This window comes from Colias croceus, chromosome 29 (assembly GCF_905220415.1).
Source record: "Colias croceus chromosome 29, ilColCroc2.1".
Classification (NCBI taxonomy): domain Eukaryota; kingdom Metazoa; phylum Arthropoda; class Insecta; order Lepidoptera; family Pieridae; genus Colias; species Colias croceus.
Genome location: NC_059565.1, coordinates 5,122,161 through 5,135,927, shown reverse-complemented (window position 1 = coordinate 5,135,927; position 13,767 = coordinate 5,122,161). Strand labels below are relative to the sequence as shown.

Below are 13,767 nucleotides of genomic sequence, written 5' to 3'. Positions count from 1 at the left end.
TTCATTCAATGAAGGCGCTAGTCAATCAAATAGAAAATTCAACCAAATGACTGCGACATAATATAACATCAAGCTACACAGAGGATCTTTTAAGAAAAATTTTGGGAAAAATCAATGTTATTAAGGCTATTTACATTTTTTTATTTTTAAATTAAATGTATTATTATTTTAGTAACATGTATTGAATATTTATGTTTGTCTGATGTAATTAATTCTTCAATTGACATTAAATTAATACAATGCTTATGTTAAATAATGCATTATAAAGTGCCACAGTATTATTTATATTTTATATCTGTGGTGAAACCCAAAATTTCCCAAAACAAACAAAATGTTAATTATTATTCGAATAATTAACGAATTTAACATACTTTTGCGATGTCATCATCACTTATTTACTTAGTTATCTATATGAAAAAAGAGCGCGTGTGCCGAACACACGATTTTGATGCGGTTTTTTTTAATAGATAGAGTGATTCAAGAGGAAGTGCTTAGTATATATGTTACAGTCAAAACCCTGAACCAGTCAATAACGTTATTGACCGGTAAAATCAGTTAATAAGGATATTGACTAAGGGCGTCGGTTAATATCCTTATTAACTGATTTTATCTAATTAAACCAGTTAATAACGTTATTGACTAAGGGCATCGGTTAATATCCTTATTAACTGATTTTAAGTCGAGACATCTAGTCAATATAGGTTTTAACCGACGTGCCCAGTCAAAACTCATAAAAAGTTAAGGATGTTAGTGAAATTATACTAGAAAATCCTTTTAAAAGGTTCAAGTGCAATATTTAAGAGTTTTATGTTTTATTAATTAATTCGGGGTATTGTTTGTAAACTGCAACCGCGCGAGAATACGTGCCCCAAAATATTTTTGAAGATGGCAATTGTGTTTTAATAACAACTTGGTTTCCGCCCGCAGCTTCGCCCGCGCAGTCAAAGAAAAACCGCATAGTTCCCGTTCCCGTGGGATTTCCGGGATTGCGTTAGTTTCTGATTTGATGGAGTGAACTGCAGGTGTACTTCGAAGACTGCTACTGGATCTAATAGACGAGTAGAGCTAGGAATGCCGAGTTTGGGCTCGTTTTGTTAGTTATGTCGAGACCTTACCTCCGGACTTGATGGAGTGACCTGCAGGTGTACTTCGAAGACTGCTACTGGAACTATTATACGAGTAGAGCTAGGTGTGCCGAGTTTGGGCTCGTTTTGTTACTTATGTCGAGACCTTACCTCCGGACTTAATGGAATGACCTGCAGGTGTACTTCGAAGACTGCTACTGGAACTAATAGACGAGTAGAGCAAGGTGTGCCGAGTTTGGGCTCGTTTTGTTAGTAACGTTGAGACCTTATCTCCGGACTTGATTGAGTGACCTGCAGGTGTACTTCGAAGACTGCTACTGGAACTAATAGACGAGTAGAGCTAGGTGTGCCGAGTTTGGGCTCGTTTTGTTAGTTACGTTGAGACCTTACCTCCGGACTTGATGGAGTGACCTGCAGGTGTACTTCGAAGACTGTTACTGGAACTAACAGACGAGTAGAGCTAGGTGTGCCGAGTTTAGGCTCATTTTGTTAGTACCTGCTGGTCACTCCATCAAGTCCGGAGGTAAGGTCTCAACGTAACTAACAAAACAAGCCCAAACTCGGCACACCTAGCTCTACTCATCTATTAGTTCCAGTAGCAGTCTTCGAAGTACACCTGCAGGTCACTCCATTAAGTCCGGAGGTAAGGTCTCAACGTAACTAACAAAACGAGCCCAAACTCGGCACACCTAGCTCTATTCATCTATTAGTTCCAGTAGCAGTCTTCGAAGTACACCTGCAGGTCACTCAATCAAGTCCGGAGATAAGGTCTCAACGTTACTAACAAAACGAGCCCAAACTCGGCACACCTTGCTCTACTCGTCTATTAGTTCCAGTAGCAGTCTTCGAAGTACACCTGCAGGTCATTCCATTAAGTCCGGAGGTAAGGTCTCGACATAAGTAACAAAACGAGCCCAAACTCGGCACACCTAGCTCTACTCGTATAATAGTTCCAGTAGCAGTCTTCGAAGTACACCTGCAGGTCACTCCATCAAGTCCGGAGGTAAGGTCTCGACATAACTAACAAAACGAGCCCAAACTCGGCATTCCTAGCTCTACTCGTCTATTAGATCCAGTAGCAGTCTTCGAAGTACACCTGCAGTTCACTCCATCAAATCAGAAACTAACGCAATCCCGGAAATCCCACGGGAACGGGAACTATGCGGTTTTTCTTTGACTGCGCGGGCGAAGCTGCGGGCGGAAACCTAGTTGTTATTAAAACACAATTGCCATCTTCAAAAATATTTTGGGGCACGTATTCTCGCGCGGTTGCAGTTTACAAACAATACCCCGAATTAATTAATAAAACATAAAACTCTTAAATATTGCACTTGAACCTTTTAAAAGGATTTTCTAGTATAATTTCACTAACATCCTTAACTTTTTATGAGTTTTGACTGGGCACGTCGGTTAAAACCTATATTGACTAGATGTCTCGACTTAAAATCAGTTAATAAGGATATTGACCGATGCCCTTAGTCAATAACGTTATTAACTGGTTTAATCAGATAAAATCAGTTAATAAGGATATTAACCGACGCCCTTAGTCAATATCCTTATTAACTGATTTTACCGGTCAATAACGTTATTGACTGGTTCAGGGTTTTGACTGTAACATATATAATTTATTAGGTTTTAGACAAGCGGGCGAAGCCGCGGGCGGTAAGATAGTCAAAATATATTTTAATCTCATAAAGTGATTTCATTAATATATTATGTACAGAAAATAACAAGACCAACGTAAAATTAACAATTCGGAACGAATTTCATAGAATCAAGTCAACTGAAACGGTATTTGCTAAGAATTGCTTTATTACACTAAAAACAATTTTATTAACATGGCCATTTGCAAAACATAGAGATAGGTATTATTAGTATTTCCATAATACTCGGGTACCACCAGAAGGACGGTACCCGGATCTTTGGAAGGCTTACGTGGGGACACGGATCCAACACGCAGAGGCCCTTTCGAGAATTTTAATGTGTTGTGGGACACCAGCCGCAGCCTGCCCATGACTGCTCACTGCACTATAGAGATACAGCCCTAGGCAGTCCGTGGCCGATGTAGGACTATTGCAGGGTATGGAAATTTAATAATTGGGCTATGGATTGGGATGCTTAATGGACTGGTACTGTGGACTATGGGAAACTATGGCACCTGCCTTTCTACTAAAAGAAAGTAAAAATATGTTGGCAGATGGTGACTCGCCCTCTCACTGTATGGGCCCCCGAAATAAGTCGCTGCAATAGTGCGACAAGGGGGCAACATATTGTGAGCAGCTAAGGGTGGAGAGGCGTCCCTGGACTTTAAACTCCGATCACGCGCTCCCTGAGGGTCCAGCATCACGTGCCCACTCGCCACTTACGCTTCGCATCCACCCTTCGAGCTAAAAGCTCTCGCGACTCCACTCTGGCCGGCCGGTTAAGGCAAGCCAGAGGTGGGGGTCCTGTCCTCGTCAGGCTTCACTCCGACCGGCCGGTGAAGGCAAGCCGGAGATGAAGACAGGGGCCTCCCCCGGGGGCACTCGGTTCCCGCGGGGTCGCTACTCCCCGACACCCCGCCACAAGGTGTCCTGCGGGTTGACTGATTGCACGGGTGGAATATCTATTGTCACATAGACAATAGATATTCCAACCGTGGGCGATGGGGTCGTCACATCCCTACGCCCTTTTAGTATTTCTATTATTATATTTATTTCTTATGTCCTTTCTCGGGTATCAAAATATCTCTATACCAAATTTCATGCAAAATGGTTCAGTAATTAAGGCGTGATTGAGTAACAGACAGACAGACAGAGTTACTTTCGCATTTATAATATTAAGTACTTATGGATTTTCTAAATCTAAAACAGTCACGAAATCGAGAAGGTAAATACCTATGTATTTATGATTTTATACGAATTATTATTGTAAAATACGGTTGTAATGAGCATTTATATTATGATATTTTAAAGGCAATTTCAGGATTTTTTTTATCGAGCAAAATATTTCCAATCGTGTTTTGGAAACAGTCATCCCATCACACATACGTTCTGTAATACATATTAGAAATTTGCGAAAAAACTTCAATATTTTTAATTATAGCTCATAGAAAACAGTCCATTTTGCCGTTTTCACCTACTAAGGGCCCTTAACAAGCAAAACCCCACGGCGTCTTCCGCTTAACTAGAAATCGTCTATTCTAATTCAGACATGTATAGGTAATCTATCCCTAAAAATAGTTTCAAATTTCATACCTACAGCGTTTATGCGTGAGAGAGTAACTAGATAATTATTTTAATATACTATGTTACCACCCGCGACTTCGCCCGCTTTGTCTAGATCCTAATAAATTATATACTAAAACCTTCCTCGTGAATCGCTCTATCTATTAAAAAAACGTAGTTGCGTAGTTTTAAAGATTTAAGCATACATAGGGACAGAGAAAGCGACTTTGTTTTATACTATTACTAGCTTTCTGCCCGCGGCTTCGCCCGCGTTTTCAAAGAAAAACCCGTTCCCGTAGGATTTCCGGGATAAAACCTACCCTATGTCCTTTCTCGGGTATCAAAATATCTCTATACCAAATTTCATGCAAATTGGTTCAGTAGTTAAGGCGTGATTGAGTAACAGACAGACAGACAGAGTTACTTTCGCATTTATAATATTAGTATGGATTTTTACCTAGTGATTAATATGATTCATGAACATAATGTAAATTAATTATTTATCGCACTAATCTCTACTTCCGGCTTTACCCGGGTGTCTTTAATATTCTTTAAAAAAACACGTTTTAATATTATGTAACTGTTATAATATTGTCACTGATCCTTGATAAGGGTCAAAATCGGGTCAAAAGGAGTCGGTTGCATACAAACATACGTTTTGTGAATTTCAGAATGAACATAACGATCTTCTTTATAATGAAATTTTTATTTATTTTATAAAGATTTGCTTCATCTTAATATTAAATATATTATAAAGGCGAAAGTTTGTAAGTATGGATGTATGGATGTTTGTTACTCTTTCACGTAAAAACTACTGAACCGATTACAATGAAATTTAGCACACATAATTATAGAGGGTAACTTGGATTAACACATAGGATAGTTTTATCCCGGAAAACTCACGGAAACGGGAACTATGCGGGTTTTCCTTTGCAAACGCGGGCGAAGCCTCGGGCGGAAATCTAGTTGAATATAAATAAAGAAATAACATGTATTTCAGATAAAATGGCGCCATCAGTGAGAGAGTTCTACACGGGAAAGTCAATTTTAATCACAGGAGCAACTGGTTTTGTTGGAAAGGTATTTTTATTTTCATTTATTTGTATTTATTAACTGCTGCGCGGCTTTACCCGCATTGCTCTGCTCCTGTTGGTCTTAGCGTGATGATATGTAGCCTATAGCCTTCCTCGATAAATGGGCTATCTATCATCGAAAGAATTTTTCAAATCAGACCAGTAGTTCCCGAGATTAGCGCGTTCAAACAAACAAACAAACTCTTCAGCTTTATTATATTAAGTATAGATTTAAATTCGTCTTACAGTAAAGTGTTTGTTTAAAAAAAACAAGCAAAATGTCGCTGCATGAGAATAATATATCAAACAGTTATAATATACACATTTGGTAAAATTTGCACGATTTGTCGTTTCTTAAAATATCAAAATGTTATGGGAATATTAGCATGCATGTGATGTGGGTTGAATGACTCAAAGCTTAGGCAAAGCCATGACCTTTCACACACTTATCAAGAATAATATAAACGCATATATTATGTAATAAAAGCCTGTATAACTGTTAAGGTAAGTACTATTGTAACTTACACAAAAAATACAGCCCATTTTACTTCGTTAGGATAATACATAATGTTAGAAATAAAGTATAAAATGAAAGATTAACAGCTTATTAAATAAATAAATAAATAAATAAATAAAGCTTTATTTGTTCCATAAAAAATATACAATTTTAGTTACAAAATCAGTTTGAGTACATTGTAGAACAATTTAGGTACTAATCTAGTTTATATAATTTAGTAAAGTTAAGTACTCGTTAGGTTTCTATATGGACCCCGTACGGGTAAAAGCCTCCCCCAAGCTTTGAGCTCTGTTACTTTTTGATCAGAAGATAACTAAATGATCTTACATTAAGGGTGCAAATATAAAAGTTAGTTTAAAAAAATGTTGTTTGGTTTCATGAAACCACGGTAAAAGTGAAACTTTTTTTCACACTATATGTAGACATTTAACTAAAAATTATCTTATTTGTACGATAATTATCGTACTTATTATATAGCTTATTATATTACTTATTTAATTATTATTATCAAACAATTTTCAGAAATTTCTTAAAGATATATTTTATACTAGCTGTGCCTGTTATAGCTTTGTTTTGTCGTGATATAGCCTAAAGTTTTCCTCGATAAATGGGCTATCTAACACCGAAATAATTTTTCGAATCGGAACAGTAGTTCCTGAGATTAGTGCGTTCAAACAAACGAACTCTTCAGTTATTAAGTGATACATATGTAAGACTAAATTTTAATTAAACTAAATTTATTACAGGTGTTAGTTGAAAAACTACTCCGCGACTGTCCCGGGATAAAAACTATTTATTTATTGTTGAGACAGAAGAAGGGGATACCCGGGGAGGAGAGGCTAAAGGAATTGTGTAATAATAGAGTAAGTTTGTTTATTTATTTTTAAATAAAAATACAAAAACAAACTTTTCTAAAATAAATTGAGACATAGATGGTATTCTTGAAAAAAAAAGAACGTGTATGCCGAGCACACGTGTCAGAAGAGATACTTTTTTGGCGAGGTTCAAAAATACCAAAATCGTCACCTTAGTCCATGATGTGACGGTATTGCCATGACGCGACCTTGAGAAGTTTCACTTCAAAAATCATATGTAATTTGAAAGAATCTTGAAAAAAGATTTGAAAAGCAAATAGCAATGTAGAGTAAAAGTAAGCTAATTGATTATTTACTATGCATCACAATTTGCGTACAAATCGTACTTGACCAACTTCTTTGAATTAATTATTTTATTACAATGTCATTTATAAGCTTCTTAAACTGTTAAAATAGGTTATTAGGATTTGTGTAATTGTATCTAATTGTTGGGACAATATACTATTACTTATATGCTATGTCATAATATATTTCAACATTTTTTTATTAAATAATACAACTAAACCCACAACTTTTTCATAACCTATCTTCTAGGTATTCGAATTGATCCACAAAAAGGATCCATCAGCGTTCAACAAACTAAAGTTCATATCGGGAGACATTTTAGAAGAAGACCTCGGTCTCTCCAACGATGACAAACAGGAGTTGCAGAGAAACTGTCAGATTATAATACATAGTGCGGCTTGCGTGAGGTAACTAGTGTTGTATATTATAAAAAATTTCCACAAAAAAGTTCGTTTTCCTTGGGAGGGTAACAGTTCTAAAAGGGGACAAATTACAACAGTATACCTACTGTATAGGCACTTAACATTGATTAAAGAAATAAATATAAACAAATTAAATGCAATTAATGAATATTTGAACATTAAAAGAATTTAAAATATATATTATAAAATTTTGTGCATGTATCAATAAAAATATGCGAATGATAAAATTACTCCGGACACATTTTGCTAACCTTTTTCTAAATTGAAAGCGAAAATCCCATGCAGCTAATTGGAATTTAAATTATTTGATTTCCGATACAAGTAGAACACTTTGAAATAATAGAGTTTAGAAGACTCGGGAATATTTTGTACTATCTATATATTCTATACATATAATAAATCTGTAGAAGGGTCAATTCTGTACATTGAAAATATTGAAAAAATAAATAGCAGGGGGTGTTACTGGATCGATACCAAACCCAAATATGTGATCAAAAAAATTTTTGTCTGTCTGTCTGTCTTTCTGTCTGTCTGTCTGTCTGTCTGTCTGTATGTGAAGGCATCACGTAAAAACTAACGGTTCGATTTTAATGAAACTTGGTATAATTGTACCTTATTATCCTGGGCATAAAATAGGATACTTTTTATCCTGGAAAAATACGTAGAAAAAAATGAATCTTTATTTTTCTTAATTTTTCCGCGCGGACGGAGTCGCGGGCGGAAGCTAGTATTCAATAATTCTATTTCAGGTTTGATCAAAAACTAAAAGATGCAGTGCACATGAACACAACCGGGACGCATCGCTTGTTAAAACTCGCTGAAACTATGGAAAACCTTGAGGTAAGACATTTTAATTCGCTCTACATTATTTACATATAAAGAAAGATGATTTATGTTATCAAAAAATAATTTTAAGTAGCAGTTCTTAAAAGAAGAAACGACCGAGACGTAGACTGACCGGTTGGCTCGGTTGGTAGTGGCCCTGCCTTCCAAGTCAGAGGTCGTGGGTTCGATTCCCACCCGGGGCAAATTTATGTGTGATGAACATAGATGTTTGCTCTATGTCTGGGTGTTAATTATCTATAGAAGTATTTATTTAAATTTATATATGTATGTTTATCAGCCATCTGGTTTCCATTACACAAGCGAAAGCTTAGTATGGGATCAGATCGTACCGTGTGTGAAAATTGTCCTGAAATAATTAATTATCATATTTTTTAGTTAGATTTATCTAAATTCAATTAAAATTACAATTATCTCTTTTTGAATTCCACAGGCATATTTATCTACCTTCCATTATCATTAAAACATAATCTATCTATCTTTATTTTAAGCTATTGCATAGCTTCTATCGTGGGCCTTGAGCGTGGGGACCGAATCGAGAAATTCCGTAACGAAAAAACCTCACGCTCCCCACTCGGCTTGAAGGCATGCTATTTTTTTTTTTTTTTTTATTGGTAATAGGGAAGCGCTTGACCACAATCTCGCCTGATGTTAAGCTGAGATGCGGTCTAAGATGGAACGCGCTTCCCTAGAAGGTACCTGTTCACTCTACGCTTGAAGACCCCCATATTGTACTCGTCGGGGAACACAGACTCAGGAAGCATGTTCCAGTCCCTCGCGGTTCGGATAAAGAATGTGGAACCGAACCGCTTAGTCCGGGTACATGGAACGTCCACCATATGGCGATGCCTAGAATCTGTGCGCCTCGACGATCGATGGAAGAACGGGGATGGCGGAACGAGATCGTGCAGTTCCGCAGCGCACTCTCCAAAGTGTATCCGATAGAAGACCGATAAGCTGGCCACTCTGCGGCGGTGACCGAGGCTCTGGAGCTTTTTGCCTACTAGGTCATTGTCGTTTATGAGCCTCTTGGCACGCCTCTCTATCGCCTCAAGCGCCTCCAGCTGGTACTTGGCGGAACCGTCCCAGAGGTGAGAACAGTATTCCATGCACGATCGGACTTGTGCTTGATAAAGGTTGAGCAACTGTCCCGGGCTGAAATACTGTCTCACCTTCGCCAGAATTCCAAGCTTTTTTGAGGCTACTTGGGCTTTAGATTCAATGAAGGAACCAAAGTTCAGAGTAGGCGTTAAGGTGATACCAAGAAGCTCGAGGTGGTTAGTTATCGGCACGGACACACCTTGGAAATTCGGAGTCAGGTGGAATGGACTCCGTTTAGCGGAGAACAGACACGCCTGGGTCTTAGACGCATTGAACTTGACCAGATTGGCATCGCCCCAGTCGGAGACCGCCTGTAAGGACAAGTTCATGCGATCGACCATCGCCTCCCGTAGAGACTGAATTTGTGCCGTACTGGCTCGCGCGCTGGATACATATCTCTCCACAACAGTGCTATCGTCTGCGTACCCATAGATACCGGGTTTCAGCAGATCGTTGATGTGTAGCAGGAAGAGTGTTGCGGAGAGAACTGATCCCTGAGGGACTCCGGCATTTATAGCCATTTGGTCGGACGAGCAGCCGTCGACGACTATCCGAAGCGACCGGTCTCTCAGAAAATCTGAGATCCAGGCGCAGAGACCAGCAGGCAGACCGTAGGATGGAAGCTTGCCAATAAGACTATCATGCCAGACCCTATCGAAGGCCTTCGAGATATCAAGGGAGACAGCAAGTGCTTCACCATGATTCTCGATGGCCTCGCTCCAGATGTAGGTGGCGTACGCTAGAAGATCCCCAGTGGACCGGTTTCGGCGGAACCCGTATTGTCGGTCACTGAGGAGGTCGTTCGCTTCTAGGTGTGCCAGGAGCCGGCTGTTCAGTACACGTTCCATAGTCTTACAGAGTATGGACGTGACTGATATTGGCCTGTAGTTGGAAGGATCGGCACGACTGCCTTTTTTGGGCACAGGCTGCACGTTGGCAAGTTTCCATGATTTCGGTACTATTCCAGTCGTCAGCGAAAGGCGAAAGAGGCGTGTCAAAACAGGAGCAAGTTCAGGCGCACAGGTTTTAAGAACTATGGCTGGAATTCCATCAGGGCCACTGGCTTTATTCACGTCAAGATTCCGCAGCGTTTTAAGAACCTCCGTCTGACGGATGCAAATTTCCGGCATTTTCGCCTCGCATCCAGGTAGACTGGGAGGTTTTGCGCTTGCGGGATCCAGACGAGAATTTTCCGCAAATAGAGTAGCAAATAGGTTCGCTTTCTCTACGGCGGTGTGAGCCAGCGTCCCGTCAGGTTTCAGCAGTGGAGGAAGTGAGGGGCGGCAGAAATTCGATTCAACCGACTTTGCCAGGGACCAAAACGCTTTACTACCGGAGGGGTAAGAAGCCAGTTTGTTCCCTATACGGCTAACGTGGTCAAATCGAGCTTTCCGTAGAGCCTTCTTGCAGGACTTGGCAGCCCGGTTAAAGGCTTTCTTCTTTTCAGATACATCCCTCGCTTTGCGGTGTCGAGCGTCAACCCAAGCCAGATACGCCTCTTGCTTTAGCGCTTCAGCGCGTCTGCAATCGGCTCTGAACCAGGGCTGAGCTTTGCCGGACATGGCTACGTCGGAGAATGGAATAAAGTACTCCATTCCCTGTCGCAACACATCAGTCACAGCATCCGCGCAGGTCGAAGGGTCTTCAGAAGAAAAGCAGACAGGCCGCCAAGGATATGATGCAAAAAAGGAACGCATCTCATCCCAATCTGCTGACTTGTATTGCCACACGCGCCGAGAGCCCTTAGGACTGGGATCGGGCGGCGAGTAGACAGATACAGATTTCACCAGACAGTGATCGGAGCTGCCAAGCGGCGAGGAAATCGCTACCGAGTAACGGTCTGGATCTGTTGTCAGCAGAAGGTCCAAGCAATTGGCTGTATGGCTCTCAACATCAGGAACCCGCGTCGCTCCTTGAACCAGCTGGGTGAGATTCAATGCAATAGCAAGTTTACGCATCTCTCTCCCAGCGAGGTCAGTGCACTGGTATGGGTATAGCCACTCCTGGTGGTGGGCATTAAAATCCCCCAGTAACACAAGCTGAGCGGAAGGGTATTTGTGCTGAGCAGCGTCCGCCGCCTCACTTAGGTACTCTGTGAGCCTGATCGTCTCCTGGTCTCCACTGTGCGCTCGGTAGACACATGCATAGAGAAGTTTCTCTGGGCCTGTGTCCACCAGCATCCATAGTACGGAAAAATGGGGGTCTTCAAGATACCGGAGACGCCGACAACAGATGTCGTCTCGGACGTACGCGCACACACCTGACCGAGCTTTAAAATAGTGCTCCAGGGTGTAGCCGGGATAGGATAGGTACGCCAAGTCAGACGGACATCTTATCTGCGTCTCCGTGAGGAACAAGATACAGGGTTTATGAGTCTCTAGGTGGAAGTGGACTGCAGCGAGATTTGAGTGGAGACCTCTGATATTGGTGAGGTCCACTTTCAGCGAGAGGGAGTGCTGCCGCTGTGCAACGTTACTTCTGTATCTTGCCTTTTTCATGTGTTTTTAGAGGAGAGTGAAGAAGGTGAGAAGACGGTAGTGAATCGAGGCGCTTTACAATTGGACCTGAGACACACACTTAGAAGCCGCAATGACGGGGACTAGTCTGGAGACTGCGGGGACGCCCGAGCCCCCCCAAGTTGTCCATAGGGCCCTCTCATCCGGTCGCCAACCGGCACTATGGCGCAACTTGGGATTTTTCGCTGGTTGGCGGGGCAGCCTTTCACATGTGGCTAGCACGCTACTTGGGCCCCCTACTGACCAGCGGTCGGCCAGCGGTGCACCGTGCCTCGGATCCCGCTACCCTCCATGACTAGCCACCGGAAGCAGCAACGACAGTGTGCGTCAAATCGTCTTGATTGTAAGAGCGCAACTGATTCGACCCGTCTTCACTAAGGCTACATCAGCTTCTTCGTGCCGGAACACGGACGCTTGGCGACACGTCTTCAGCTGATGGGTGGTCATTTTAGCCGCGACAAATGTCTCCCACCATGTCACCTGTTTAGCACCACCCAGGGGCCACGTGTAGGGGTTCAGAGTTCTGGGTATACTCCTACGGACGGAGGTGACTCGGCCCCCAAAAATGCTATGCAATAGCTTTACCGCGGCAGTCCCCGAGTGCCACACGCCTTTTTTGTTATAATAATCTTTCTCCAGGCGTTCGTCCACCTGTCGACCGCGTACTGCCGCTGCGACTTGCCCGAGTTGGACGAGGCGCTGTACCCCGCCGTGCACAGCCCGCGCAACATCATGGACATCGTGGACTGGATGGACGACAGCACGCTGCAATATATTGAGCCTAAGTAATTAAATAAATAAAAAAATGTGTGCGTGTACTAGTGTACACGTAAGAAGTGAAACTTCTTTATGACCTTATTTTTCAATAAATAATTTACTATATGCAACTTCACAGAAATACGTCGAATCACGCGTGGTAGGGATAAAAAGATGGCGCGTAACGAAAAAATGTTACACTATTTTTTTCCAACCCCGTTAAAGAAGTTTCACTTCAAAAATGCTATTCACGCTTTGAAAGTTTGTTTTTAGAAAAACCTCGCGACCACGCTCGCTGAAAAGTGTGCGATACGTCGGGATAATAATATCCTACTAATAGTATTATAAATGCCAAAGTAAGTGAGAATGATGGATGTGTGTCAGTCTTTCAAGCAAATACCACAGAACCGATTACAATGAAATTTGGTATATAGGTAGCTGAAGAATAAGACGTAGGTAGGTACCTAGGCTTTGAAAACGCGCGTGAATCAATCGCGTGTAAAATGTATAATTGTATAATACTCGCGTAAAATCAAACACAAGAGAACACTAGATTGTTTCAAACTGGGAAACAAAATTCCCTTTCACGTCCATGTTTTTTTAAATAAATTTATACCTGTTGTAATTTTGACCTTTTTAAGACAAGAATGAATAGGCTCTATCTTTCAGGATAAGCATGATTTACGTTCGACCGCATCCACGGTTACCATTAGACACGATTGCGGTCAAATGTCTGCTCTGTTTCCAATAAAAATAATAAAAAATAAGACGTATTTATTAGTTCATTATTATTCATTATTAATGCTACAAAACTATCATGTAACATTTTATTCGAAAACATTTCATGGCTCTCTCCATTATCATCCAGCGTCTATATCTTCAGAATTTTTAACTAGAATTTTATTTAAAAAAGTATACTTATCTGAAATATTACTTGTATCAAAAGAACGAAATCTTTAGATTCAGAAATCTAGTAACAAATTGTAATATTTAACTAACAATCAAAATTTCATGTTATTTACTTTTTTAGTTAATCTATGACAATATAAAAACTACTATTATTAAATAAATAGTCAATGTTCATGAAC

The 13,767-nt window shown here is 40.6% G+C and overlaps 1 protein-coding gene across 1 annotated transcript in view; it reads left to right on the top strand.

Annotated features, from left to right (window-relative positions):
• LOC123704475 (putative fatty acyl-CoA reductase CG5065) overlaps positions 1–13,767 on the top strand; it is a 30,070-nt gene that overhangs the window by 3,732 nt on the left and 12,571 nt on the right. The window contains exons 2-6 of the mRNA XM_045652870.1: positions 5,292–5,371; positions 6,628–6,744; positions 7,291–7,448; positions 8,213–8,303; positions 12,563–12,708. Of these exons, the coding sequence (XP_045508826.1) occupies positions 5,297–5,371; positions 6,628–6,744; positions 7,291–7,448; positions 8,213–8,303; positions 12,563–12,708 (587 nt within the window). The 5' untranslated portion in view covers positions 5,292–5,296. The remainder of the gene's footprint in view (positions 1–5,291; positions 5,372–6,627; positions 6,745–7,290; positions 7,449–8,212; positions 8,304–12,562; positions 12,709–13,767) is intronic.